Source organism: Notolepis coatsorum (genome assembly GCF_963971535.1).
Source record: "Notolepis coatsorum genome assembly, chromosome: 6".
NCBI lineage: Eukaryota > Metazoa > Chordata > Actinopteri > Aulopiformes > Paralepididae > Notolepis > Notolepis coatsorum.
Genome location: NC_140170.1, coordinates 32,261,442 through 32,289,380, shown reverse-complemented (window position 1 = coordinate 32,289,380; position 27,939 = coordinate 32,261,442). Strand labels below are relative to the sequence as shown.

Below are 27,939 nucleotides of genomic sequence, written 5' to 3'. Positions count from 1 at the left end.
TCCTAGGATTTAGTGGACCAACAGTCCTATGATTTAGTAGACTAACAGTCCTAGGATTTAGTGGACTAACAGTCCTAGGATTTAGTGGACAAACAGTCCTAGGATTTAGTGGACAAACAGTCCTAGGATTTAGTGGACTAACAGTCCTAGGATTTAGTGGACAAACAGTCCTAGGATTTAGTGGACAAACAGTCCTAGGATTTAGTGGACAAACAGTCCTAGGATTTAGTGGACAAACAGTCCTAGGATTTAGTGGACAAACAGTCCTAGGATTTAGTGGACAAACAGTCCTAGGATTTAGTGGACTAACAGTCCTAGGATTTAGTGGACAAACAGTCCTAGGATTTAGTAGACTAACAGTACTAGGATTTAGTAGACAAACAGTCCTATGATTTAGTGGACAAACAGTCCTAGGATTTAGTGGACCAACAGTCCTATGATTTAGTGGACAAACAGTCCTAGGATTTAGTGGACAAACAGTCCTAGGATTTAGTGGACAAACAGTCCTAGGATTTAGTGGACAAACAGTCCTAGGATTTAGTGGACAAACAGTCCTAGGATTTAGTGGACAAACAGTCCTAGGATTTAGTGGACAAACAGTCCTAGGATTTAGTGGACAAACAGTCCTAGGATTTAGTGGACAAACAGTCCTAGGATTTAGTGGACAAACAGTCCTAGGATTTAGTGGACCAACAGTCCTATGATTTAGTGGACAAACAGTCCTAGGATTTAGTGGACAAACAGTCCTATGATTTAGTGGACAAACAGTCCTAGGATTTAGTGGACCAACAGTCCTATGATTTAGTGGACAAACAGTCCTAGGATTTAGTGGACAAACAGTCCTAGGATTTAGTGGACCAACAGTCCTAGGATTTAGTAGACTAACAGTCCTAGGATTTAGTGGACCAACAGTCCTAGGATTTAGGACAAACAGTCCTAGGATTTAGTGGACAAACAGTCCTAGGATTTAGTGGACAAACAGTCCTAGGATTTAGTGGACCAACAGTCCTGTGTGTGACTCACGTCTTCATCCTGAGATGACTGTACCATGTCCACCAGTCTCTGAATCACCTGCTCCTCATTCAGCCACTAGACAGACAGACAGACATAGAGAGAGAGACAGGTTAGTCACTGGAGAGACAGACAGTGTGTGTGTGTGTGTGTGTGTGTGTGTGTGTGTGTGTGTCTCACGTTGAGGACTTCCTGTCGTAGTGTCTGTGGTTCTATGCAGGTCAACATCCTGAGCAGCAGATCCATGATGGCCGACGTCCCGATGTGTTTAATCAGCAGGTCTACAAAGTCCTCCTGCTTCCGTAGGAACTCCACGATCTACACACACACACACACGGTCCATTTGCATGTTCTTGGTATCTAGTCTAGGGACATCGATGGACCACAGGGAATGTATTCCCAGTGTCAGAAACAAATAATAAACTTTATTTATATAGCACCTTTCATACAGAAACTGCAGCTCAAAGTGCTTCACAACAGAAAAAAGACGGGCATAAAATGAACACATAAAGTGCAGACATATAAAATCTAGGGGTGGGACGATACATCAATCCAGATCAATATATCGATCTATTATCAATGATCAAATAGGATCGATGCAACGTAAAAAGATCAATTCATATTGCGATACTCTTATTTTGAAAATCCTGTGGAGAGTCTTATCCGCTCAGCTCAACAGCACAGCACAGCAGTAGCGTCTGGAACGCGGACATTGCAACAGAGCAAGGCTAGGGGCACCCCAGTGGCGAACCACATAGCGCGCTCAGCCGCGACACGGCCGACCCGGGTTCGACTCCCGAACCCGTCGTTATTTGCCGAATGTCTTCCCCCCACTCTGTCTCCCATTTCTCCTCTGTCTCTCTCTACTGGACTGCCCAGTAGCAATAAAGCTATAAAAACGCCAAAAAATAAATCTTTAAAACAGAGCAAGGCTAGTGTGCCTATTTCGCGACCCAAAACAAGTCCCTGCTGTTTTGTTCCGCAACGGGTCAAATGCATCTAACATGCTTTGCAATCCTCGCCATTCCTTTATGCCCACGTCGCGTTAAAGATCGAAATTAACGTTACGTTAGCGTAAGCTAACCCTGATCAGAGCCATAGACAGAACAGCAGAGTGGGGACTGGGAAAGGGGGGGGCATTCTCCCCGTCTGTCTGTCTGTGTGTGCGTGTGCGTTTGGAAAGACCAGATGACGTATAGTATAGTTATAGTAAATGTACTGAGGATGGACAGATAATGTTGATATTTAAACATAAAAAATACAATACATAATAAATGTATTCATGATCATGCAACATAAAACAATTGCAGGAACGGTTTGGGAGAGGAAGGGGTTTTAGGTTGCGTGTTGTGAGTTTACTTAAAAGTTTAAAGGTCAATATATCAAACCGTGGCACTTTACAGTGAACAGGAGGTCTATTTGTATTAAAAACAATAGATTGTTTTTCATTTAAATGTCTGGAAGACCTCCAAAAAAAAAAAAAAAAATGTAATTATATTTCCGTTGCCTTTTTTTGAGTTGATCTAAATGTTACTGATTGTGTTAAAGGGGACATGCATTATAAATGTTTTTTTTCTGTGTTTAGCATGTTTTTATAGTAATAGGAGTTAGTATCAATGGGTCTGTGTCTCTAATTATCATATTGACTCATCAGTCTAGTCTCGAGTTCACGAGATCCTCCCTCACTCAACTAAGCTGTTCTGATTTGACGGTTTCCGTGACGTTAAGGTTTCTGTGATGTTAACATAGCACTGATTTGCATAACTATCGCCCCCTCTATAGCGCACAGTGAAACCCGACACTTCCTCAAACGGGAGAGAGAGAGAGGGAGAGACAGAGAGAGAGAGAGATAGAGAGGGAGGGAGAGAGAGAGGAGAGATCGCTCCGAGAGCGCGCGCTGCAGGGGGACTCAGGGAGAGACAGAGGAGAGATCGCTCCGTATGAGCCTCTCTCTCCCTATCTATCTATCGGTCTCTCCCTCTCTCGAGTCGGGAGCACTATATATCACTGTAATATCTTTGTGCACGCTCCCACGCGCAAGCCCGTATTCAGATCCGTACAATAATAATCACAGAGGTATATATTGTCATTTGAAACAAGTTACCAATGCATTGTCCCGTGGGATTATGCCCCCCCCGCGGCGAAAATTAATTAGTATCCCCCTCAGTCTCTCTCTATCTTAGAGCTTGATATTTTCCTTACCGCACGAATTTGCGAAATATTTCCTACCGCTGCGGTTATTACTGCACAGTGCGCACAAAAAAAAAAAAAAAGTTTGAATGCATTTTTTTTTTTTTTGTAGTCTACTCTTATAGCCTGCCTCTAGTCTAATGGCGCTTTTCCACTGCATAGTACCTACTCGACTCGACCCGCTTTAGGCACCTGGTACTTCGTTCCTTTTCCACTGCAGCCAGGTACTACTCCGTTTGTCTCCGTGTGGGGATGCAGGCGGGGCCGCTCGCTTGTGTACACTGAAAGCTCCGTGGGCATAGATGTCCGAGGGCTTGCAGCAAGCCAGAGTTTAACACAGTTTCAATCAATCAATCAATCAATCAATAACAACATTAACCAGACTCTCGTTGCGTCTATTCTGCCAAAGCTAACATTACCTCTCATTGTGTATTCTACCAAGCAAACCCGGGTTTAACGTTACCTCTCGTGTATATCGGCTGACGGTAGTATTAACAACAACAAACTTAACACATCAGCGATCTTGTTGCGACACTAAACTCTCCGCTCGGTGGTAAATTGGGTTGATGTCGGTTTTGTTTCATCAATAAATAAGGCAGAATACACAGTGAATCCATTCTTTTTTGTTTATTGCTTGGTTCTGTCGCAAACAAATCCTGAACGAAATGCATCCTTAGCGAGGCAGTAAAGATGGCGGCGCCGGCGTTCTGTTTTTGTTCAGACTGAGGCTACAAAGTGTGACGCGTCTCTCCTCTGACCAGTCAGTGGTCTGCAATGTTTCACATGACTTTTCTGGTACCACTTCTACCCAATAGGGTCGCTTGGAACCGAGTAGGGTATATCTGCAGAGCCGCAAGCCGCAAGCCAACTTTATTATTATGATAAAAAACAGCGGTGACGCGGTATTCAGCCTAACTCTGCGGTGAGCGTGATGCAACAGCGATACCGCGGTAATGCGGTTATCGCGGCAGCTCTACTCTATCTCTCTGTCTGCCTGTCGCAGACTGTGTGGATGACTGTCACTCAAAATGCTTATGGGCGGAGCCAGGCCAACCTTACAGAGGTGTTCCATAGACTCACAGGAATTATGTAAAGTTGCCCAAATAGTGCTAGGAATAGCAATGCATGTCCCCTTTAAATGGGCATTAGGGGTAGGGCTGGGCGATATGACGATATTATATAAATATCAGGTACAGTTCATTAACGATACTTTTTTAACGTATCGTGGATATCGTGATGTTTTGCCCTCGCGTTAGAGGCAGCCGCGGCTGAGATGAGACTTACAAGCACAGTGCTAAATGCTTTCCTCTCCCTCTCGCCTCTCCTCTCGCACACACACTTGCCCAAATTACGTCATCTACAGTACACGCGCGCAAGCGCACATACCTAGCCAGAGACAGAGAGGCGGTGGCTCGGTGCTAGGGATGCCCCCCGAAACCCAGGAGTATTGATAAGCTCCGACGTTAATGGTACTGCTATCGGTAAGTTAGCCTATGAGCGGATTAGCTACGGAGCTAACAGAGTGTACCATCCATCTGCGTGGCAGATGGATGGTACACTCACAGTACACTCACAGTGGCACTCAGTGGCAGCAACAGTGGACACGGAGTAATGTTAACGTTATGTGGAGTTCATACTACACTACACGTATTAACTCGACATAACGTTAACGTTACTCCGTATCCATGAAGTGTTTAATTAGCAGCAATCTGTTGTTGAAAATGTAACGTTAACCGGAAAACCGGAAATGGAATGCGAGAACAGGAAGCTGTCATGAAATTGTTGTAGTCATATTGTAGTCTTTTAGGCTTATTAACTAAAAGATTTTAACAAAATAAAAAGCAGCAGCACTATTGGATAACTGCGTCATGTTTCTTTCTTTCTTTAGGAGTAGGACATTTGTTTCACAGTTTTAGCATGATGTTTTATAGATGGCTAGGTTAAACACAGGTTTTTGTTTTTAAGAGGGGGGGGGGTTTGATTTGATTGAAGTTTATTTCAAGTATGCAACACAAGAAACTAACATCAAGTACAGATATAGCCTTAAGCCGTTCAAATAATAAATGTATAGATAAATAAATAAATAGTTACAATATGTAATCTAATAATCTAAATCTAATATATAATCTAAAAAAACGAAAGGCTAAAATGCTAAATATATAATCTAATCTAAACCTAATATATAATATAAAAATGCTAAATGCATGAGTCTTTTGTCTTTAATGTTAGCTTGCAAACTCAAATACTGTCTTGGTAAGCCTCATAATGAATTGTTTGGGGGAAAAAGGAAAAACATCGTGATGTGTATCGTGTATCGCCGAAAGGTCAGAAAATATCGTGGTATCATATTTAGGCCATATCGCCCAGCGCGTATCCGTACTGTACCGCTTCAATGTGGTCCTCCGGTAACAGTACGCGCTGTGCATCGAACGATTGCAACGGTACGGAACCTTTTTTTGTGGAACTTAAATCCCCCCGTCCCAAATATAACGTGCACAACTAACCGGATGTTGTTTGTTCATCCCACTCAGCGCGCAGCCACGCTGAACGATAGCTGTAATTCAGCATAGCATATTAGCCTTAGTATGACGAGTCAATACTAACTGACAAGCCAGAGCTAGAAGATGCTCCCACAACATTCAAGTCTCCCGTTTGGGATCATTTCGGATTCCCAGTTAACCACAGTAATGGACAAAGACAGGTGGATCGCACTAAAGCTACGTGCCGGCTAGCCCCTTTCGTGACTGATGCAAGCCTTGCATCACAGTCACGAAAGGGGCTACGTGCCGGCATTGTTCAACTTTATTGCGAACTTTATCACGCATTTGAAACGGCATCACCCGAATGTGAATATCACTGGTACAAGGAAGAAACAGATCCTAGTGCAAACCCAGCTCCCCGTGGCATTCAAGCAGCATCTCGCTATTAATTCAGACCGGGCCAAAGCAATAACAAACGCCATAGGTGTTTTTATAGCAGCAGATCTGCGACCATACTCCGTTGTCGAGAACACAGGGTTTAAGCACATGTTAAAAGTAATATAGCCCGCTACCTAGTTCCCTCTCGTCCGTATTTCAGCCAGCAAGTCATACCAGCTCTGTATAAACAAGCACACGCTACAGTTGTCCACGACTTATCCAAGGCATCTGCTATATAATAATCTTCAGATTTATTTAAGTGTTATTAGTAGGTTACAGCAGTAAGCATTAGTTTGCTCAGTAAATTATGGCCAATTAATTTTATATTGTTTAATACAGTTAAATAAATAGATAAATGAAAAGCAATTTTTTGTTTTGTATTTCTTCCCCCCACTGTACCGAAAATCATACCGAACCGTGACTTCAAAACCGAGGTACGTACCGAACGTGGATTTTGTGTACCGTTACACCCCTAATGGGCATATAATATCGTATCATATCGTATCATATCGATCGCAGGCACCTGAATCGAATCATATCGTATCGTGGCAGACTGTGTGATATCGGCAAATATCGTATCGTATTGTGATGAAACTGGTGATTCCCACCCCTAATAAAATCACAGTTTTTCACATTAGGATCTAACATCCCAACAGGCCACCTTGTTTATGGTTTGATTCAGTTTTAAATAGACAATAATAAAAATAGTCAAATAAAATAGACAGTACAATAGTGCAATGCAATAAAATAGTAGAATAGAATAGACATAAAATGAGCACATAAAGTGCAGACATATAAATAAAATAGTTCTGGATTACAGTTTAAAGTCGTCTTTACCTTCCGTTTGGTATCCAGTTTAAAACTCGACAGTCTTCCCTCCTGTTTGATACCCACTTTGACCCTTCAAACCTCCCACTCACTCCCACCCAAGAAATATTGTGTCTGTTACTATGCTTGAGTAAATTGTAATGAACCAAAAAAGGAGAATATAAATTACTATTATTTTATAATTGTTCATCTTTGACGGTGAATAACACCGTGCTGACAATGACACTGAGCTCTCTCAGCACCTTCTTGAGATCAAGTATAGTAAACATCTAAGCAAATGAAAAAAGGACAGATGATTTACATGAGTTTTGTAGATACAGTACAGCATTTTGCCATCCGGACACATGCAATATGAATATAGAATATAAAATGCCAGGCCTATAAATGGCTTTATAGGGTCAAGTTATACATCAATTGAAAGGCCAAGATCTGCTCTATTCGAATACCAAATCTAAACATGGATGTAGTACCCCATGTGCCCAGTAGAGGGCAGCAAAGACCGTGAATGAAATCTACGCTAAGTACAGTTACTTTTGTATAATGGCGACAGCCGCTTCATTCCCTAGACATTCACAGAAAGGTAAAAAAAACAATATAGGTTGTATTTTATGGCAATAACATTGAGGTTTGTTCAACCCGTGAGATAACACAATATTCCAGCTAATGTTTGTAAGAATCTTTTATTTATTTATTTATTATTATTATTATAATTTTTACTTCAGTTGTCGACGGGCGGTGTGAGGTGGGTAGTGTAGTTTTATGAAATGTAGACGTCCATCAAAATCCCCGGGACTCCTTTCTTTTGACTACAACAATTTCATGAGTGCTTCCTGTTCTCACATATAAATCCTCTGACTTCCGATGCAGTGTGCAGATTTTTTTACAAGCTCATATTTAGCTAATAACAAATCATTGCTAAACAAACGTAGTGCTGAAAATATACACTTTGACTGCAGTTTTGGTCGGGTTAGTGTCTTTACTCTTGGCTACATTTGAAAAAGAAACACATGACTTAATTCAGACTGCATTGATCTATTTGTGCAACGTTAAATAAATCTTGGCCCGGTACTGGGCCGATCGGGCTGAAGGGGTTATGGGTAATAGGAAGGATGTTAGAAGGATGTTAGAAGGGTGTTAGAAGGGTGTTAGAAGGGTGTTAGAAGGATGTTAGAAGGATGTTAGAAGGATGTTAGAAGGATGTTAGGAAGGATGTTAGAAGGATGTTAGGAAGGATGTTAGGAAGGATGTTAGAAGGATGTTAGAAGGATGTTAGAAGGATGTTAGAAGGATGTTAGAAGGATGTTAGAAGGATGTTAGAAGGATGTTAGAAGGATGTTAGGAAGCAGAGGAAGGATGTTAGGAAGCAGAGGAAGGATGTTAGGAAGCAGAGGAAGGGTGTTAGGAAGCACAGGAAGGATGTTAGGAAGCAGAGGAAGGACGTTAGGAAGCAGAGGAAGGACGTTAGGAAGCAGAGGAAGGACGTTAGGAAGCAGAGGAAGGATGTTAGGAAGCAGAGGAAGGATGTTAGGAAGCAGAGGAAGGATGTTAGGAAGCAGAGGAAGGACGTTAGGAAGCAGAGGAAGGATGTTAGGAAGCAGAGGAAGGGTGTTAGGAAGCACAGGAAGGGTGTTAGGAAGCATAGGAAGGATGTTAGGAAGCACAGGAAGGGTGTTGGGCGACGGTGGAGGCGACCATGCCAGGTGCCAACCTGCTCATCGGGAGCAGTTAGGAGTCTTGCTCAAGGACACTTGGACACGCTGCTGGAAGGGGACCTGGCCGTGGGTGTGTGAAGGTGTGAGTGACACTGTGAGCAGGGGTTGCAGAGCGCCTCAGTACCTGCTCAGGCTTGCGTCCGATCAGGATGGACATGACCTTGGAGAAGAAGCTGGCCAGCAGGGGGTTGAGCGGCGCTTGGTTTTGGAGGAAGGAGTAGAGCTTTATCAAGAGGGTGTGGTCCTCTCCGAGACGGTCGTTTATCTTAATCACGTCTGACGTCAACAGCTCACAGGATATGTTGGGATACCTACACACACACACACACACACACACACACACACACACACACACACACACACACACACACACACACACACACACACACACACACACACACACACACACACACACACACACACACACACACACACACACATATAAAATAAGATATGTAGTAGGGGTGTAACGATTCGACCTCACAACGATTAGATTCGATTACGATTCTTCAGGCAACGATTCAATGCATCATGAAATCTCTTCATTTGACCACGATTCGATTCGATACATTTTTTATCAGTTAATTCTCCAAAGGGTTGAATACACAAATGTGGCTGGGGAACTGATTCACTCAGCATGATTGATTGATTGATTGAAAACGTTATTAACAGATTGCAGAATGGGTACAATAGTACAGTACAGCTCAATACAAACAACTGCTAAGAGGATGAAGACCAGAGAAAGACGTTCGTCTTGTTTACATCAGGGTCATCCATGAATATTTTATTCCAAAAAAGTGCCAGATTTTAGATTTCAGACATTTTATGTATTAAGTCAGTGTTTCCCAACCAGGGGTGCGCGTACCCCTAGGGGTACGTGGGTGGTCCCCAGGGGGTACATGAAAATATTTTAAAAAATTAAATAAAATTAAACCAACTCTAAACCAACCAAACAAGTTCAGAGGTTAGGTTTACTTTATTTGTTCAAGGGGGACAGTGTACATTAATAAAACATTTTACAAATGTAAATGCACCAAATGTTTGCCAAAAGGCTAATTTCCATTGGCAGTCCCCCTGCCAGAAGGTACAGGCTAAAATCCTGTGTAAAAAAAAGGGTTAGCAATAAAAACAGAATAAAATCAAGATAAATAACATTAGAATAAAAACACAACAAAAGCACATAGACATAGTAGGGATACAGGTCACAATACAGTCATGGACACAAGGACAGAGCACATCATGACATATACATAGACATAGACAGACACACCATATCCACACACACACATACACACACACAGACACCTCAGTGTTGACAATGCTGGTTTTCAATGAGCCATTCCCTAACCCTGCGCTTGAATGAATGATATGATGTGGACACTCTAATTGTTTGAGGAATTGAGTTCCATTGGTGGGATGCTCTGTATGAGAAGACGGCCTGGCCAAATACACTTTTTTTTTAAAGGGATTGTACAGTCCCCCCTTGCCTTTTCCAGAGGAAAGAGACATTAACATCAGCATTCCATATTAATTCCCACAGTGGCATAAAAAAAGGTGTCTTTTCAGTATATAGATTGTCCGTCAGTATAGTTATATATAGCCTGCCTGCTTGCAGTTGTGATTTTTAGAGATGAATCATCGTTTAATAATATAATGTGTGGCAAACAAGGTATGTTTATCTCCGTTATATTAGTGAGAAATAATGCAACCTTGGCCCAAAAAGCTAGTACTCCTATGTATCATCATAATGTATGTATGTTCCTATGACTTTTTGCGGACATAAAGCACATAGGGGACTTTGTAAAATTTTGATTTGACAGAGTTTCCTGGGTGACAGATAAAATCTTTGTATCAGTTTGTAATGAGTTCATTGATTACCGTATTATAATTACGAGAGGTTAACGGAATATTATCCCATACATTCTGCCAATTTATGCAGGCGTTGTAATCCTTTAAATCTATGTTCCAGACAGTGGTATTACCTGTAGTTATGTTTAGTTGTCCTTGTATTTTATTATATAACCCAGAAACAAAACCATTTTTAACATTTATGCCACTCACTATAATCATTAAAGGATGAACTGGTAAAGGCTGATTCCATGGGACACCATAAGTGCACATTGCAGTGCGCAACTGTAAATAAAAAAAGAAGGATGTACTAGGGACATTATAGATTTGTTTGAGCTCTTGAAAGGATCTGAGACCGTATTCACTGTATATGTCAGATAATTTGTGAATACCTTGTCTTTGCCAATTGGGAAATGTAGCTGATTTCCCTCCCAACAGTAAGAAGTTGTTATAAAAAATAGGGGTATCTAGGTGCCATTTTGTGTCCCACTGTCCCATTTCGGCAATATATTTCCAAACGTAAATTGAATGTGCTATAATTGTGCCGAATTTAGTACGGCAAAAGCTTTGGGATAGACCAGAAAAGAGGATATATTTGAGTGTATATGGAGATACAATGTGCTTCTCCATATTCACCCATGGTATGTCAGAATCATTATTGAACCATCTTAGCAACGGCCTGAGCATAAAAGAGAAATAGTACTGTTCGAAATTATGAACCGATAGCCCTCCTGCTTTCCTACTGTAAAAAATAAATAAAGAATTATGTACAGGAAAACTGTACCCAAATAAAGAATAATGCATGCCAAAATTGGGGGAATTAAAATTAAGTAATAATTTGATGGATATAATATTATTATTGGCTATACTTGTTCTATCGCGCAACGTTCAGCTTCCCACCGGACTGTCAGGTGTTACACCGAGCATCATCGTTGTAGTGTAGCTAGTTAGCAAAATATCAAGCCTCTTTCAAAATTTCTGTTAACATTATGGATCAATGGCTGAGTCGAGCTGGTTCATCCAGCAACAACAGCACAGGTGATACTGCTGAATCAGGATAACCCATTCAGAAGAAAAAGAAAACGGAGAAAGTGAAGAATCGTCAGTTTGGTGAACATTATGTGCTCTCTGGATTTACTGTCACAACTACAGAGCAACCACAGCCAATGTGTTTCCTCTGTGGCGACATGCTTTCGAATAGCATGAAACCATCCCATTTACATCTTTTTATATTCAGATCTAATTCTATTGCCTATATTTATGTCTTTCTGCTATTACCCTGCCCATACCTATACCTCCCCTCCCCCATGCTGCTATGACACCCACATTTACCCAAGGGGATCAATAAAGGAATATTTCATCCGATTGTATCATATCATATCATATCGCATCGTATCTCATCTTATCTTATGTTATCTTAGTTTTGAGTCTTCAGTGCTTTGTTAACTTAATGTTACAATGGGAATGAGGTGATGATGTCAGACCTCAGAACTAAAACTTTACTTCAATAAACTGCCAACCTGTGTGACCATGTGACTTTATCCAGGTCATCTCCACACACACACACACACACACACACACACAGCCGTCTGCCACAATATAGAGACTATTAATTAATTAATCCTGGGGATCACCACGATTGATTGTGTAGTAGGGGGTACTTTAGGTTGGCTTGAAATGCTTTGGGGGTACAGTACTCAAAAAAAGTTGGGAACCACTGTATTAAGTGATTAATGCATACTGTGGCAAAGTGGTAGCCAACAACTAGGCCTAACAAAATACTGTAATTCCGTGGGAATTTTGACTATGGGTGAATTCTGGGGGAGCTTGTGTGGTGGTTAGACATAATTCACCCACGGAACTGTTGTTAGGAATAGGGGTTCAGCCCGGACGTTATTGAGTGTTGCTTTCCTGTCTGCAAACGAGTCAGTTAGCTAGTAACTGAGACAGTGTGTTGTTGTTACTCATGTAAAATAAACATTTAGCGTCATCTTTCGACATCCCACCTCAGACTCCTATTCTTCAGCACTACAACTCCAACATTTTGGGAAATTAGCTTACCGTCTTCTCGCTGTCTGGCTGCATGTTAGCCTAGCTTAGCACAATGAATGGAAGCCAGTAGGGGTGGAACGGTACGCATTCGAACCGTACACCGTTCGATACGAGCTCCACGGTTCGGGGCATGTGTGTATTGATCGGTTATAACGTAGCCGCAAGCTAGGCTAACGTTACGTTAGCCACAAGCTAACTAGCGTTAGCCCCGCAAGCTAACCGTGGAGTCACTTTGCTGTGTTGCATTAGTTCCATTAGTGGGGAATGGGGGGGTATATTGACGAGGCTTGACAAGAGGTTCAAAGATAACTTCACATTTATTGGCTGTTGGTTTATATTATATCATCAGGTCTTCTCCTTCCAACGCTGTGTGTTACTGTTGATTATACAATGGCATGCACATTTCTTGATTTTGATTGGCTGAAACAGTCAAGTTAGACGTGGTTATTTCTCATAACACACGCTCGTGATCCCAGAACCCGCCCACAACCAAATTACAATCACTCCGCCAGTTCGAGTTTTTAGAAATGAAACCAAGATGGCGGACAATAATCTTTACGAATGGATATGTTGATAGCGTCATAACGACTCATTCAAAAACTATTATCATGTGGAATGTGTTAGTTTCTTACACAATGTTGGATTATGTAATTGGTTGGTCATGACTCATTGTGGAACAAAATATAAATCGTGGGAAGTCTGTTCGATGCCATTCGTCAAAAGGACACTCATTTCACTGTTAATAAAATGTTCAATCAATCAATCCAATAAATAACACACGCTCACTTCACTGTTAGACGGCATGCTTTGAAGCAGCTCAGAGGTGCATGCCATCTAAGAATGAAGTGAGTGTGTGTTATTGGAATGATTGATTGAACATTTTATTAATGTCCACCTTGTTTCGAACTGGTTATGCTTAGGCCCTCTTTCGAAGTCGGTTATGCTTAGAGTTTATCTTTAGAGCAGGGCGATAGACCACCAGCCCTGATTCCAAACTCTAAGCATAACAGACTTCGAAAGAGGGCGACTTCGAAAGAGGGCCTAAGCATAACAAGTTCGAAACAAGGCAGACAATACAATTTTCAATCAATCAATCCAATAACACACGCTCACTTAAAACAGTGCACCTCCGAGCTGTTTCTATAGAAAGTAGGTTAAAAAAAAGGCAAATTCTCTTCTTTTTTTAACCTACTTTTTCTGCGGATGGTTGTGAATAAATCTCCATTATGCTTCAATTAATGTGTTTTTATTGTATAGCAATAAGGTTGGATGAATTCGGCAATTGTATAAAGATGTAAGCAGTCTATCTGTAATAAAATGTTCAATCAATCAATCAATCATTCCAATAACACACGCTTACTTCATTCTTAGATGGAATGCCTTGAAACAGCGCTGCGTCTACACACGGAACTACTTTTTCTGCAAGTGGTTGTCAATAAATCTTCAATTAATGTGTTTATTGTATAGCAATAAGGTTGGATGAATGCTCCAATTGTATAAAAGCCATTACACCACGCGCAGTGGTGCGTTATGAGAATTAGAGCATGCCTAGGGGGATCTAACGACCCTCGGCTGCGCCTCGGGCCTAACGACCACCCCTAGCAGTGTTGTCAAAAATATAGATTTTTCTATACATATCGATTCTGAATATTTAAAACAGTTTCAATACTAATTTCCCGCAATATCGATACTTTCTGCACTATCGATGCCAGCTGGCACGCTGTCTCCTCTCATCCTACAGCAAGTTGTTGACGCACACACACGCTGCTCCCAGTGCATTGCCCCTGCCCCTCCCCCTCCTCCCCACAGACCCGTCTAGTCACATCTCTCATTCGCTCTGAAGAGAGCAAGAGTGCAGCTCCTCTTTCAACATCACTTGAAAATGGCCCAGTAAACTATTCACTTTAGTTAAAAGCACGAGGCGTTGTCTAACGTTATGTAGCTGACTAGCTGGCTAGCTACTGATAGCTCATATCAACGGCTGATACCACCATTGGAGTTCGTTTTTGCAGCTGCTAGCTAGCTAGCTAACGTTAACCACCCAGCAACTGTAGCTAATACGGTCTGTGCTGGCTGCACCTTTTAATTCGCAGTGGAGCCAACTAACTGTACAAATCGATGTGATTGGCTGAGACTGTATTTTGTACGGTTGGCTGGCTGGCGTGGATTGGGGTAGCCAGCTAGCTGGCTGGCTAACGTTGGCCAATATAGCTGTAACTGAACACCAATGATGCTAGCCTTATGTGATCTTATGAGTTTCAGTTCATAGGAAAATACTTTGACTATAATGGTCAGAAGTAAATTAACTTGGATGCTGTTATGCTTAACACGCATTCCTGGTGAATTGAAAATGGGGGACCCCGATGTAAACAAGACTAAAGTATTTTTCTGGTCTGCATCCTCTTAGCAGTTGTTTTGTATTGAGCCGTACTGTATTGTACCCGTTCTGCAATCTGTTAATAAAGTTCTCAATCAAAGAACTATTAACATTAACTTAATTTCTAAGATTAGATTAGATAATTTAGTTATTTTTAAATGTCTGATCTAAAGAGAAACAAATGGTTTTAAAAGTGTTATATTTCGGCAGCTAGGTGGTGCAGTGGGCAAGGCACTCACCACCAATGCTGGAGACGCTGGGTTCGAGCCCAGCTCTCCACATTGTTTTCAGTTTGGCTGGTCGTCCGTACTAATACAATTTGGCAGTATTAGGGAAAATTGATGGGTGGGGATCGGACGTTGTGGACAGCGACTCCTACAGGTCGGTTGGTGCGCCTGCGCAGTAGAATCAGGAAGCGATGGGGGCAGCGTCCCTCCAAAGCGCAGACCCCTGACGCTTAAAGATCGCGCTGCGCAGGTGAAAAGGTGCGATGGCTGCCACCTCGAGTACCAGAGGGGACTCGTGCAATGTATGGCTTACACGTCGTCCACATTACAGCCGGCTTGTGGGAGGCATGCAACAGCGTTCGAGACAGGGGAGGGTAGAATTGGACAATACGAAATTGGGATGGGAGAAAAATAGAAAATAGGAGAAAAAGTGGATAAAAAAAAAAATGTTATATTTCTCTTCTCTTATAATACCAGAAAGAAGGTGAGGAGAATCGACCAGCAACAAAAGCTAAAAAAAATAAAAAAATAAAATAAAGAAATTTACATTTTAAGATTAAAATCTTTTCCCAGTGGTATCGAAAATGGTATCGAATATCGATACTTTTCAAGTTAGAAATTCCAGTATCGTGAACACTAACCCCTAGGCATGCTCTAATTCTCATAACGCACTCCTGCGTGTGATGTAATGCTTAATTATTTACTTCCTCGTGTGACGTCACTTCAAATACGGCTACCAGGACACTCAAATAGCGAGTCGAGTCGATTAGGTACCATGTAGTGAAAAGTGGCATAAGAGAATACTTCATAATGCTTCATGCAATTAAAAAGTAAATATATATTTAGTAGTACACATGATTTATTTATTTTAAATAACAGTGACTTTTCCTTTTTGATAAGAAAGTCTAGTGCTGGTTGAGCATATTCATACTTTATGTTGAAGGCCTTTGTCTATAATGTGGCCACAAAAATAGAAAAGGTTTAATTATTTAGTTTGTTTGACTTAAGCCTTTGCACTCCCTGCGGAGCATAGGCCACTGATTTTGTTTGTTTGCACTAAGTTAATATTAGGGCTGTACCGAATGACATTTTTTAACATTCGAAGCTTCGATTGAAGTATTCGAACGAAGCTTCGAATGTCTATAAAAAAGATTACTTAAAGGGGAACTATTTTACTATTTCTTTCACTATTTGGGCAATTTTACACAATTCCTGTGAGTCTATGGAACACCTCTGTAAGCTTTTTTTCAAAGAAAATTCATTGTTTTATATTTCTAATCAAGTACCGTACTTTTCGGACTATAAGCCGCGGCTTTTCCCCCCCATTTTTCGACCCTGCGGCCACCCACAGAATCTAGAAAGAGCAATCAATCTGTAAATCCTTTCCGTGTCCGGGCCGGGTGAGGTTTCCCGTGTTGAGTCAAATTAAGCCGCAGGCTCCACTCCTTACATATGGTAATTAAACATTAAAACACATGCGGCTTATAGTCCAGTGCGGCTTATATATGTACACATCATTCAATTTAGCTGCTGGGGCTTATAGTCAGGTGCGGCTTATAGTGCGAAAAGTACGGTACTCAAAAACAGCATTTTTCTACCTCAAGATCTTAAGCCGTTTTGAGGCTGGGCTCCAACCACTGTGTGGCCTGGTGGCAACTGCCACATCAACTGCCACATTATTATGCAGCTGAGAAATCTCTGACATCACAGATATGCTCATTTTCAGATGACTCAGTTCAGTGAGGGTGAATATTGTGAGAGGAGAATTGGAAGAATGCGCCAATATGAGAATTAGAGACATAGATCCTATTACCGGTAATATAGGTCCACATAGCTAGGAAACAATGCTAAACACTTATAAGATAGTTCCCCTTTAAAAAAAAAAAAGGGCACGGTTGGTATGAAAGTGATGGTGACGTCTTATAGTATAATATTATAATATCAGTGTAGCCTAATCTTTAACTGCAACTGTGAAGAAAACCCCCATTGGTTTAAACAGATGGAATAGACGCACACAAAAAAAGTAAAAAAATATAAAATATATATATTTTTTTTATTAAATTTTTTTAATTCTAATGTTGATTTAGAATTTGAATGTCAACATTATGATCGAAGCATTCGGTACAGCCCTAGTTAATACTTTGACAAATGTTGCCTATATTTTTCAGTCAGTTCGGTCTTTGTGTGCCAAACATTATTAACACTTTGAGTGCCAGCCACTGCATAATTCATTATTTCATGCCAACCGTTGAGTGCCAGAAACGAGATATGCCATTTTTTTTATCATTATTTTTTTTTATTAGCGATTTCCATTCATATTTCATCAATCTAGCCCCACGTTACCACTGGCACTCTCTCTGAGCTCGAATTGGGAAAATACCGCCCCCTATCGTATCTCCGGATGGTACTGCACCCCATTGGATTAGACTGAATGAAACGCATGGGGAAAAAAAGTGTCCGGATTCCACATTTTACTTGTCAGGCAAGTAACCGGAGACGATCCCAGTCATCGCCCACCATCAGAACAGCATGGAATATGTCTTTCGACCACCCAGCATTGGATCAATAAACGCGATCGATATTTGGAATGGCTATCAGGAATTGGAATAATCTTTTTGGAGAACATCTGATCTGAGGTAAGAAATCTATTTGACCAGTATTGCGATAATCAGAGCTGTTTTCACCTATATATCCCATAGGTCCCATAAGTGTGTGTGTGTGTGGCTGTGAGTGTGTGTAGCTGATCAAGAAATAAGATAAATCGATTTTTCAGCCCTCTTCTATAACGTGCATAAGTACACATATACTATCGATAATCTAGCGTTTATTTGAAAACGATTCATAAATAGGCCGAAAAATTACAACGTGTTTGTGTATTACAGTAAAGCGCGATTCCTGCAGAATCTTTTTTTTTCTGAAAGTTTAAAAAAAACAAGCATTTTTCGAAATGGTATAAAACGGAAATGAACCGATTAAAAAACAATCCGTTTCGACAATGTTGACTGCAAACAAGTCATTGATAAGCGACGGTCGTATTAGACACATAGCCATAATTTAAGATAGTTTATGCGTTCACAAATGTGAGCTCTGTCATTGAATCGAGCGTCGGCACTCAACGGGGTATATAGGCCTGGCACGGCTGGCACGGAAAGTGTTAAGGTAAACCTTTTTTTTACCAAATAAATGAGAAGCATGTTTAAATCAGCAATGCCTCCCCTCTCTCTCCTAGCTCTAACCGTCACTGTCAAAATGATGTGCCTGATGTCAAACTGCCTCATTCTTTCCGTTTTTGCATGACTACGTCCTTGAGAATAACTGAAAAGTTGGATTATCTTTAGGCTATATATCTTATGCTGATGTATATGGTATTTTTGGAGTGTTCATTTTTTTTTAAATAAAAAACGTATCGAACCGAACAGAAAACCAAAACAGTGATACGAACCGAACCGTAGATTTTGTGAACCGTTCCACCCCTAGAAGCCAGTGTTTCCCATTAATTACCTAGACTGTGGCAGCCCGCCACAGTTTTATAATGAACCAAGCAAAAAAAAATGCAATACTTTTTTTCTTTTATCTTTTTTTTTTATATAAAGTTTGCCAATAGGGATGTATAAGTAGTATTGGCAGTGGTAGTAGTCGTAATAGTAATCCAGTATATATTTTTATTTTCTAAAAAAATAAACCAGTTCAACACAGGTGCTTCATTTCTTTGATGGCTCAAATGCTCTAGTCCAGTGGTTCTCAAACCTCTCCGAGACACCCCAGCCGTTCCATGTATTTGTTCAATTCCACCACCAGCACACCTGATTTAACTATTAAAGGGCTTGTTAAGTTGAATCAGGTGTGCTGGTGGTGGAATTTCAAATACGTTTCAAATACATTGAACGGCTGGGGTGCTTCGAGGAGAGGATTGGGAAGCACTGTCTAGTAGATTGTGTTTTGAGCACAAAGTTCATCATAGATCTAGCCTCTTTATTTTGCTCTCAAAGTGCACCAGATTGATGCATTTAACTTTAAAATGTACAACCAAAAAAAAGGTTCTGGGGGGGCATGCCCCCAGACACCCCTAGAGGGGCCAAGGTTCACCCACCACAGTCTCACAAAATCCTGTGGGAAACACTGGAAGCAGACTGCATACTGGAGAGAAGCGTATTTTCTTTTGGCCAACCTGCTTACTGCACACATTAAAATTTAGATTTTAATGTGACGAAGAAGAAGAAGTCCATTGTTTTGAATAGAGCCTCGAAATGAAGGCAGCGGACGGCCATTTTGGATAATCATGCCGAATTCGAAAACGGTACACACATTACAGGAAACCTTTGTAAAACATTAATTTTCCGTGGAATTTGTATAGACTTTGGACCTGTACTACATAAGACGTCAGGCCATTGTGTTTTCCAGCTCCTACCTCCCAGCTGGAACTTAAAAACAGGCATCTGTCAACCAGTAAAAAGGAATGAGTACACAACATTTTTACTTCTGTGTGTTTAAACCTATTTCATTAGCACTCAGTGATTTTATTTATTTATTGTGTAAGAAACCAGACTCATGCATGTGCTATAAGTATAAAGTATAATAAATCACAAATTACTTTGGGTATGTAATAGTAAAAAAAAAAAAAAATAGTCCCATTTTTCTTTTTTCATATTTGACTGTGAATAACACCATGCTAACATTGACCAGACGTGAAACATTTAAAAGAAATCCATTCAACACCTTCTTGAGATCAAGTGTAGAACAAATCTAAGCAAATTAATAAAGGGCAGATGATTTACAGGGGGTTTTGTAGATACAGTAATGAATTTTGCTATCCGGACACATGCAATTTGAAATATGAATATAGAATATCAGGCCTATAAATTACCTTATTATGGCCAAGTCACACATCTATAGATCAGGCCAAATCTCAGTTCAATCTGGATTTAGTACCACCAGGCGCCCCCGACAGGAGAGCCAAAAACGTGAATCAAATCTACTGTAAGTACAGTTACTTTTTTATAATGTAAATACCGTATGCGGTATTTTGCTAGACGTTCAGAGAAAGGTAGAAAAACTAACCACGTTCTATTTTATGGCAATAAGGTTCAGGTTTGTTCGACCGGTGAGATACGATCCAGAAAATAACATAAAAAAAAAAAAGTCACGCTAGAAGTCAGATGATTGATGATTGGGTCTCTTCTTTCAAAAGACTACACACACGTATGCCAATTTCCATCTAATTAATCAGGTTTCCACCGGGATGCGCCGAGATATTTATTAACTCGTAATTTCATTAATAACACTTAAAATCATTGGTAAACAAACGTAGTAGGGATGCCCCGATCACGTTTTTTGCCACCGATACCGATCACCGATCTTCTATGAGGCATATCGGCAGATACCGATAGTTTTAGGTTATAGAGATAAAAGAAAATATTTATATATAATATAATATAATTTAGGACCTGCTCCGAGGTCACCATTTGGCACACATGCGAACCATGCATACAATGCGTATCTGCGATTAACCCATCCCGTCGTCCTTCCCCCCCAAGGGCAGCCGGGAGCAGACAGGCGCCACGTGAGCCGCGCCAGGGGACCAATCCAAGTGCTCCTGTCCGTCTTCGTCAAGGACGCCACAGCGTTAGCGATCTTGTTGTTGTGCATGTTTTTCCATTGGGTTTATCTTATCGGGGGGGGGAAACCCTTGCGAGCACGGGGAGAACATGCAAACTCCACACAGAAAGGCCTGGGAGATACCCCACCTGGGTAACTGGCATCATGGAAACCTGGTCCCCAAGCGGGATTCGAACCCTGGACCTTCTTGCTGTGAGGCGACAGTGTTAACCACTACACCACCGTGCCGCCTAATAATCTAACCCTAACTAACCTTACTGTCATGCACTTGTCCTAATATACTAACCTACACTGTAGCAACATTGTTACTCAGCTGAGTTGTGCCCAGTGTTGGGACTAACGTGTTACAAAGTAACACGTTACAGTAACGCCGTTACTTTTGGCGGTAACTAGTACTCTAACGCATTACTTTTTTTGTATCTACTTTTTCTCCTCTCCTTTTTCTCTAGCGCATTACTTTTGAAATTCAGTAACGCAGTTACCGTTACTGAATGGTTCGTTACTGCGTTATTTGTATGTAGATTGGTAGCGAGCTGCAGCGCAGTCCTCCTCTCCTGTCTGCGTCACCTCACCTGCGGGGACACGCTGTGGGCGTGTTTTGTTTACTATACTCTTGACTGTCATGGCGGCGCCCACTACTCGCGTTTTTACACATGGATATTCTCACTATTTCTCTTTTGTCAAGCACAAAGAAAATAACGTTTTAGTTAAATGTAATATGTGTTTTGGCTCAAAGATCCTATCTACTGCCCATGATTCAATGAAGCTAGTAGCTGAGTCTAACGTTAACAGGACTCATCCAAAGCCACTCGCTTTCAGGGATCTAGTTAGCATCACCAGGCGGCACACGGCAAATGGGACGGAACACTTTTTCCAACTACTTGGAGAGAGAATATACTAAATGGAAATGAGCTAAAGAAAATGTTTGAGGGGCTGGACTTACGTTACATCTCAACCACCGCAGACTTTGGTGAGTTCAGTGATGTGAATGCAAATGAAACTGTCAAGTTGATCAACAGATTTTGACTGTAAGAATCTGCAAGGGAATCTCATCAATACTAATCAAACAAAATAGTCCTTTCATGCACAATTGATATCCTAACTATTCTAACATTGCAATGCACGATTGATATCTTAAACAACGTTGCAAGACGGTTATAATGAAACGCTCCGACATCAAGGCTGTTTCTTCAACCTAAGCAATAGGCACTACAATTAGGCACGGCTGTTCCTTCAACCTAAGCAATAGGCACTAGAATTAGGCACGGCCATTTCTTATTAGGTCGGGACTCTGGACAACATTTGTGTTAGTGTCAGATTTGTGTTTGTATAGACCACATTGCTTAGCAGAGTTCAGTGATGTGAATGGAAATGAATGGAAACTGTTGATCAGATTTTTTTTTTAGTTACTTTTCACAGTAACGCATTACTTTTGGGTGTAAGTAACTAGTAAAGTAAGCAAGTTACTTTTTAAATGAAGTAACTAGTAAAGTAACTGAGTTACTATTTTTCAGTAACTAGCACAACACTGGTTGTGCCCTTCCTGATGACTCGTCATACAGAACTTGTAAGTCGCTTTGGATAAAAGAGTCAGCTAAATTACTACATGTAAATGTAATTGTAAATATCCCTGTTGTTCAATTAATAAACGGTGTGCCTCACTGTGTGGAAGAGACTGGGATCATTATTTTGTGCAGCAAGGCAACATCAGGCTCGACTTAAAACATTACTTTCCTAACTTAGTGAAACTAAATGGAACAAATTAACACATGGATATAAATGTCCTGAATTGTTATTTCTTATTTTATTTCTTATTATATTATACATTTAACCCTTTCACTGTGACAATACAGAAGGTTAGCCCTTTGCTATCACACAACCGACGGTGATGCTCCATCATTAGCACCATTAGCTCCGCAGTGAAAGGGTCCTCTCACTTGTACTTGCTCTTCTCCTCCACGCGGGCGCGGGGCTCCTGGGTGATGAAGGGTTAAGGTGCTCCCATAGTCGAGCAGACTGTACACAGAGCAGACTCCGCGAAGGTCCACTGGACTCGAGCTTTCATAGTCGAGCGGACCTCCGTGACCAATTTCCTACATGTCTCGCGCCAGTCCCACGTTGTTCAACTTCTGTCATGTCGTCGTCATCCGATGTCAAAATAAAGAGTATGTTATCTCCGTTTCCAATATTTCGATAATAAAACGGGCAGTTTTACGCACTTGAATAACAGGTATATAGGCAGCGAGATGCAATGTACCGTATAGGCTTGAGGTGGACAGCGCGTGGTGCTGAAATGACAAACACGCATTGCATGAAATAAAAGCACCAGTTTTATTTCAAAATATTGGAAACGGAGATAACATTCTATGTTATCTCCGTTTCCAATATTTCGAAATAAAACTGGCAATTTTACACACTTCATTTAGAAAAGCCATTCAAACATCTCTCTTGGCACGGAGCGAGTGGTCAGAGTAAAATGCAGATCGGCGTCACATTAAATGCAGTTCGATGTCAACCAAAACGCCGAGCAGCGTTTTGTGTGACACCAAGTCAGCGGCGCGGACATCCGCGCGTCAGAAAATAGGAGCTTCGCACTTTGTACTCTGCTGTGGGTCTGCTGTCCGCTGAGATCAAAGCTCAAAGAGTCGCGCGGACCTCCGCGGAGTCTGCTCTGTGTACAGTCTGCTCGACTATGGGAGGGCCTTTAGGGTTAGCACCATTAGCTCACTTGTACTTGCTCCGCTCCTCCACGTGGGCGCGGGGCTCCTGGGTGATGAGGGCCACCAGCTCCTCCATGCACTGCGGTCGCAGCAGGAACTCCACCAGCTTGTGGTTCTGAGCCTTGCACTCCTGCAGCACGTCCTCCTCATCCATCACCTCCTGCAGCGTCACCTCCTCCTTCTCCAGCAGCGTGTCGATGTGGGAGGTGGTGTGCAGGTCAAACTTCCAGAACATGGTGCCTCTGGGGGGGGGGGGGGGGGGGGAGCAGCATTAATACTAATGTGAATTAATAATAATGTCATCTACATCATCGAGAGGTGGGAGAGAGGAGGTGGATAGAGAGGAGGGGAGAGAGGAGGTGGATAGAGAGGAGGGGAGAGAGAGGAGGTGGATAGAGAGGTGGGGAGAGAGGAGGGGAGAGAGGAGGTGGATAGAGAGGTGGGGAGAGAGGAGGTGGATAGAGAGGAGGGGAGAGAGGAGGTGGATAGAGAGGTGGGGAGAGAGGAGGGAGAGAGAGGAGGTGGATAGAGAGGAGGTGGATAGAGAGGAGGGGAGAGAGAGGTGGATAGAGAGGTGGGGAGAGAGGAGGGGAGAGAGAGGAGGTGGGGAGAGAGGAGGTGGATAGAGAGGAGGGGAGAGAGAGGTGGATAGAGAGGAGGGAAAGAGGAGGTGGATAGAGAGGAGGGGAGAGAGGAAGGGAGAGAGGTGGATAGAGAGGTGGGGAGAGAGGAGGGAGAGAGGTGGAGAGAGAGGTGGGGAGAGAGGAGGGGAGGTGGAGGTGGATAGAGAGGAGGGGAGAGAGAGGTGGATAGAGAGAGGTGGATAGAGAGGTGGGGAGAGAGGAGGTGGATAGAGAGGTGGGGAGAGAGGAGGGGAGAGAGGAGGTGGATAGAGAGGAGGGGAGAGAGGAGGTGGATAGAGAGGAGGTGGATAGAGAGGAGGGGAGAGAGGAGGTGGATAGAGAGGAGGGGAGAGAGGAGGTGGATAGAGAGGTGGGGAGAGAGGAGGTGGATAGAGAGGAGGGGAGAGAGAGGAGGTGGGTAGAGAGGAGGGGAGAGAGGTGGATAGAGAGGAGGGAGAGAGGAGGTGGATAGAGAGGAGGTGGATAGAGAGGAGGGGGAGAGAGGAGGTGGATAGAGAGGTGGGGAGAGAGGAGGTGGATAGAGAGGAGGGGAGAGAGAGGAGGTGGATAGAGAGGTGGGGAGAGAGGAGGTGGAGAGAGAGGAGGTGGATAGAGAGGAGGGGAGAGAGAGGTGGATAGAGAGGAGGGAGAGAGGAGGTGGATAGAGAGGAGGGGAGAGAGGAGGTGGATAGAGAGGTGGATAGAGAGGAGGGGAGAGAGGAGGTGGATAGAGAGGAGGGAGAGAGGAGGTGGATAGAGAGGAGGGGAGAGTGAGGAGGTGGATAGAGAGGAGGGGAGAGAGGAGGTGGATAGAGAGGTGGATAGAGAGGGGGGAGAGAGGGAGGTGGATAGAGAGGAGGGGAGAGAGGAGGGGAGAGAGGAGGTGGATAGAGAGGGGGGAGAGAGTGGTGGGGAGAGAGGTGGGGAGAGAGAGGAGGTGGATAGAGAGGAGGTGGATAGAGAGGGGGAGAGGAGGAGGGGAGAGAGGAGGTGGAAGGAGGAGGTGGATAGAGAGGTGGGGTGAGAGGAGGTGGAGAGAGAGGAGGGGAGAGAGGAGGTGGATAGAGAGGAGGGGAGAGAGGAGGGGAGAGAGGAGGTGGATAGAGAGGTGGGGAGAGAGGTGGGGAGAGAGAGGTGGATAGAGAGGTGGGGAGAGAGGAGGTGGGGAGGTGGGGAGAGAGAGGAGGTGGATAGAGAGGAGGGGAGAGAGGAGGTGGATAGAGAGGAGGGGAGAGAGAGGTGGATAGAGAGGGAGGGGAGAGAGGAGGTGGATAGAGAGGAGGGGGAGAGAGGAGGTGGATAGAGAGGAGGGAGAGAGGAGGTGGATAGAGAGGAGGGAGAGAGGAGGTGGATAGAGAGGTGGATAGAGAGGAGGGGAGAGTGAGAGGGTGGATAGAGAGGTGGGGAGAGAGGAGGTGGATAGAGAGGGTGGGGAGAGGAGGTGGATAGAGAGGAGGGGAGAGAGGAGGTGGGATAGAGAGGTGGGGAGAGAGGTGGGGAGAGAGGAGGGGAGAGAGGAGGTGGATAGAGAGGAGGGGAGAGAGGAGGTGGATAGAGAGGTGGGGAGAGAGGAGGTGGATAGAGAGGTGGGGAGAGAGAGGTGGATAGAGAGGAGGGAGAGAGGAGGTGGATAGAGGGTGGGGAGAGCAGTGGATAGAGAGGAGGGGAGAGAGGAGGTGGATAGAGAGGTGGGGAGAGAGGAGGTGGATAGAGAGGAGGGCGAGAGAGGAGGTGGATAGAGAGGAGGGGAGAGAGGAGGGTGGATAGAGAGGAGGGAGGAGAGGAGGGGAGAGAGGAGGTGATAGAGGAGGGGTGAGGAGGTGGAGAGAGAGGAGGGGAGAGATGAGGTGGATAGAGAGGAGGGGAGAGAGAGGAGGTGGGAGAGGAGGTGGATAGAGGAGGAGGGGAGAGAGGAGGTGGATAGAGAGGTGGGGAGAGAGGAGGGGAGAGAGGAGGTGGATAGAGAGGTGGGGAGAGAGGAGGCGAGAGAGGAGGTGGAGAGAGAGGAGGTGAGAGAGAGGAAGGGAGAGAGGAGGTGGATAGAGAGGAGGGGAGAGAGAGGTGGATAGAGAGGTGGGTGAGAGAGGAGGCGAGAGAGGAGGTGGAGAGAGAGGAGGTGGAAGAGGAGGTGGGGAGAGAGGAGGGGAGAGAGGAGGTGGATAGAGAGGAGGGGAGAGAGGAGGTGGATAGAGAGGAGGGGAGAGAGGAGGTGGAGAGAGAGGAGGTGGATAGAGAGGAGGGGAGAGAGGAGGTGGAGAGAGAGGTGGGGAGAGAGGAGGTGGATAGAGAGGAGGGGAGAGAGAGGAGGTGGATAGAGAGGAGGGGAGAGAGGAGGTGGATAGAGAGGAGGGGAGAGAGGTGGATAGAGAGGAGGTGGATAGAGAGGAGGTGGATAGAGAGGAGGGGAGAGAGGAGGTGGATAGAGAGGAGGGGAGAGAGGGTAGGTGGGGAGAGAGGAGGTGGATAGAGAGGTGGGAGAGAGGAGGTGGATAGAGAGGTGGGGAGAGAGGAGGTGGATAGAGAGGTGGGGAGAGAGAGGTGGATAGAGAGGAGGGAGAGAGGTGGGGAGAGAGGAGGGGGTGAGAGAGGTGGGGAGAGAGGAGGTGGGGAGAGAGGAGGTGGATAGAGAGGTGGGGACGAGAGGAGGTGGATAGAGAGGAGGGGAGAGAGGTGGGAGAGAGAGGAGGGGAGAGAGAAGGAGTGGATAGAGAGGTGGGGAGAGAGGAGGTGGATAGAGAGGGAGGTGGATAGAGAGGAGGGGAGAGAGGAGGTGGATAGAGAGGAGGGGAGAGAGGAGGGGAGAGAGGAGGGGATAGAGGAGGTGGATAGAGAGGAGGGGAGAGAGGAGGTGGATAGAGAGGAGGGGAGAGAGGAGGTGGGGAGAGGAGGTGGATAGAGAGGTGGGGAGAGGAGGGGAGAGAGAGGAGGTGGATAGAGAGGAGGGGAGAGAGGGGGGGGAGGGGGAGGGAGGTGGATAGAGAGGTGGGAGAGAGGAGGGATAGGAGGTGGGGAGAGAGGAGGTGGATAGAGAGGTGGGGAGAGAGGAGGTGGATAGAGAGGTGGGGAGAGAGGAGGTGGATAGAGAGGTGGGGAGAGAGGAGGTGGATAGAGAGGAGGGGAGAGAGGTGGGAGAGAGGAGGTGGATAGAGAGGTGGGGAGAGGAGGTGGGAGAGAGAGGAGGTGGATAGAGAGGTGGGAGAGAGGAGGTGGATAGAGAGGTGGGGAGAGAGGAGGTGGGATAGAGAGGAGGGGAGAGAGGTGGGGAGAGAGAGGAGGGGAGAGAGGAGGTGGATAGAGAGGTGGGGAGAGAGGAGGTGGATAGAGAGGAGGTGGATAGAGAGAGAGAGGGAAGAGGGGGGGAGAGAGGAGGGGAGAGAGGAGGTGGATAGAGGAGGAGGATAGAGAGGAGGGGAGAGAGGAGGTGGATAGAGAGGAGGGGAGGAGGAGGAGGTGGGAGGAGGAGGTGGATAGAGAGGTGGGGAGAGGACGGGAGAGAGAGGAGGTGGATAGAGAGGAGGGAGAGAGGAGGTGGATAGAGAGGTGGGGAGAGAGGAGGTGGATAGAGAGGAGGGGAGAGAGGAGGTGGAGAGAGAGGAGGGGAGAGAGGAGGTGGATAGAGAGGAGGTGGAGAGAGAGGAGGGGAGAGAGGAAATGGATAGAGGTGGGGAGAGAGGAGGTGGATAGAGAGGTGGGGAGAGAGAGGTGGATAGAGAGGTGGGAGAGGAGGGGAGAGAGGTGGGAGAGAGGAGGGGAGAGAGAGGTGGGGAGAGAGGAGGTGGAGAGAGCAGGAGGTGGAGAGAGAGGAGGGGAGAAGAGG

General features: G+C 44.1%; 1 protein-coding gene across 6 annotated transcripts in view; it reads right to left on the bottom strand.

Annotated features, from left to right (window-relative positions):
• Nucleotides 1–27,939, bottom strand: part of ppp6r3 (protein phosphatase 6, regulatory subunit 3) — a 172,748-nt gene that overhangs the window by 123,574 nt on the left and 21,235 nt on the right. For all 6 annotated transcript variants that reach the window (XM_084316105.1, XM_084316109.1, XM_084316108.1 and 3 more), the window contains 4 exons: nt 23,508–23,741; nt 8,784–8,970; nt 1,192–1,329; nt 1,024–1,089 (listed from right to left, as the gene is read on the bottom strand). In XM_084316105.1, coding sequence (XP_084172231.1) covers nt 1,024–1,089; nt 1,192–1,329; nt 8,784–8,970; nt 23,508–23,734 — 618 coding nt within the window. In that variant the 5' untranslated portion in view covers nt 23,735–23,741. The remainder of the gene's footprint in view (nt 1–1,023; nt 1,090–1,191; nt 1,330–8,783; nt 8,971–23,507; nt 23,742–27,939) is intronic.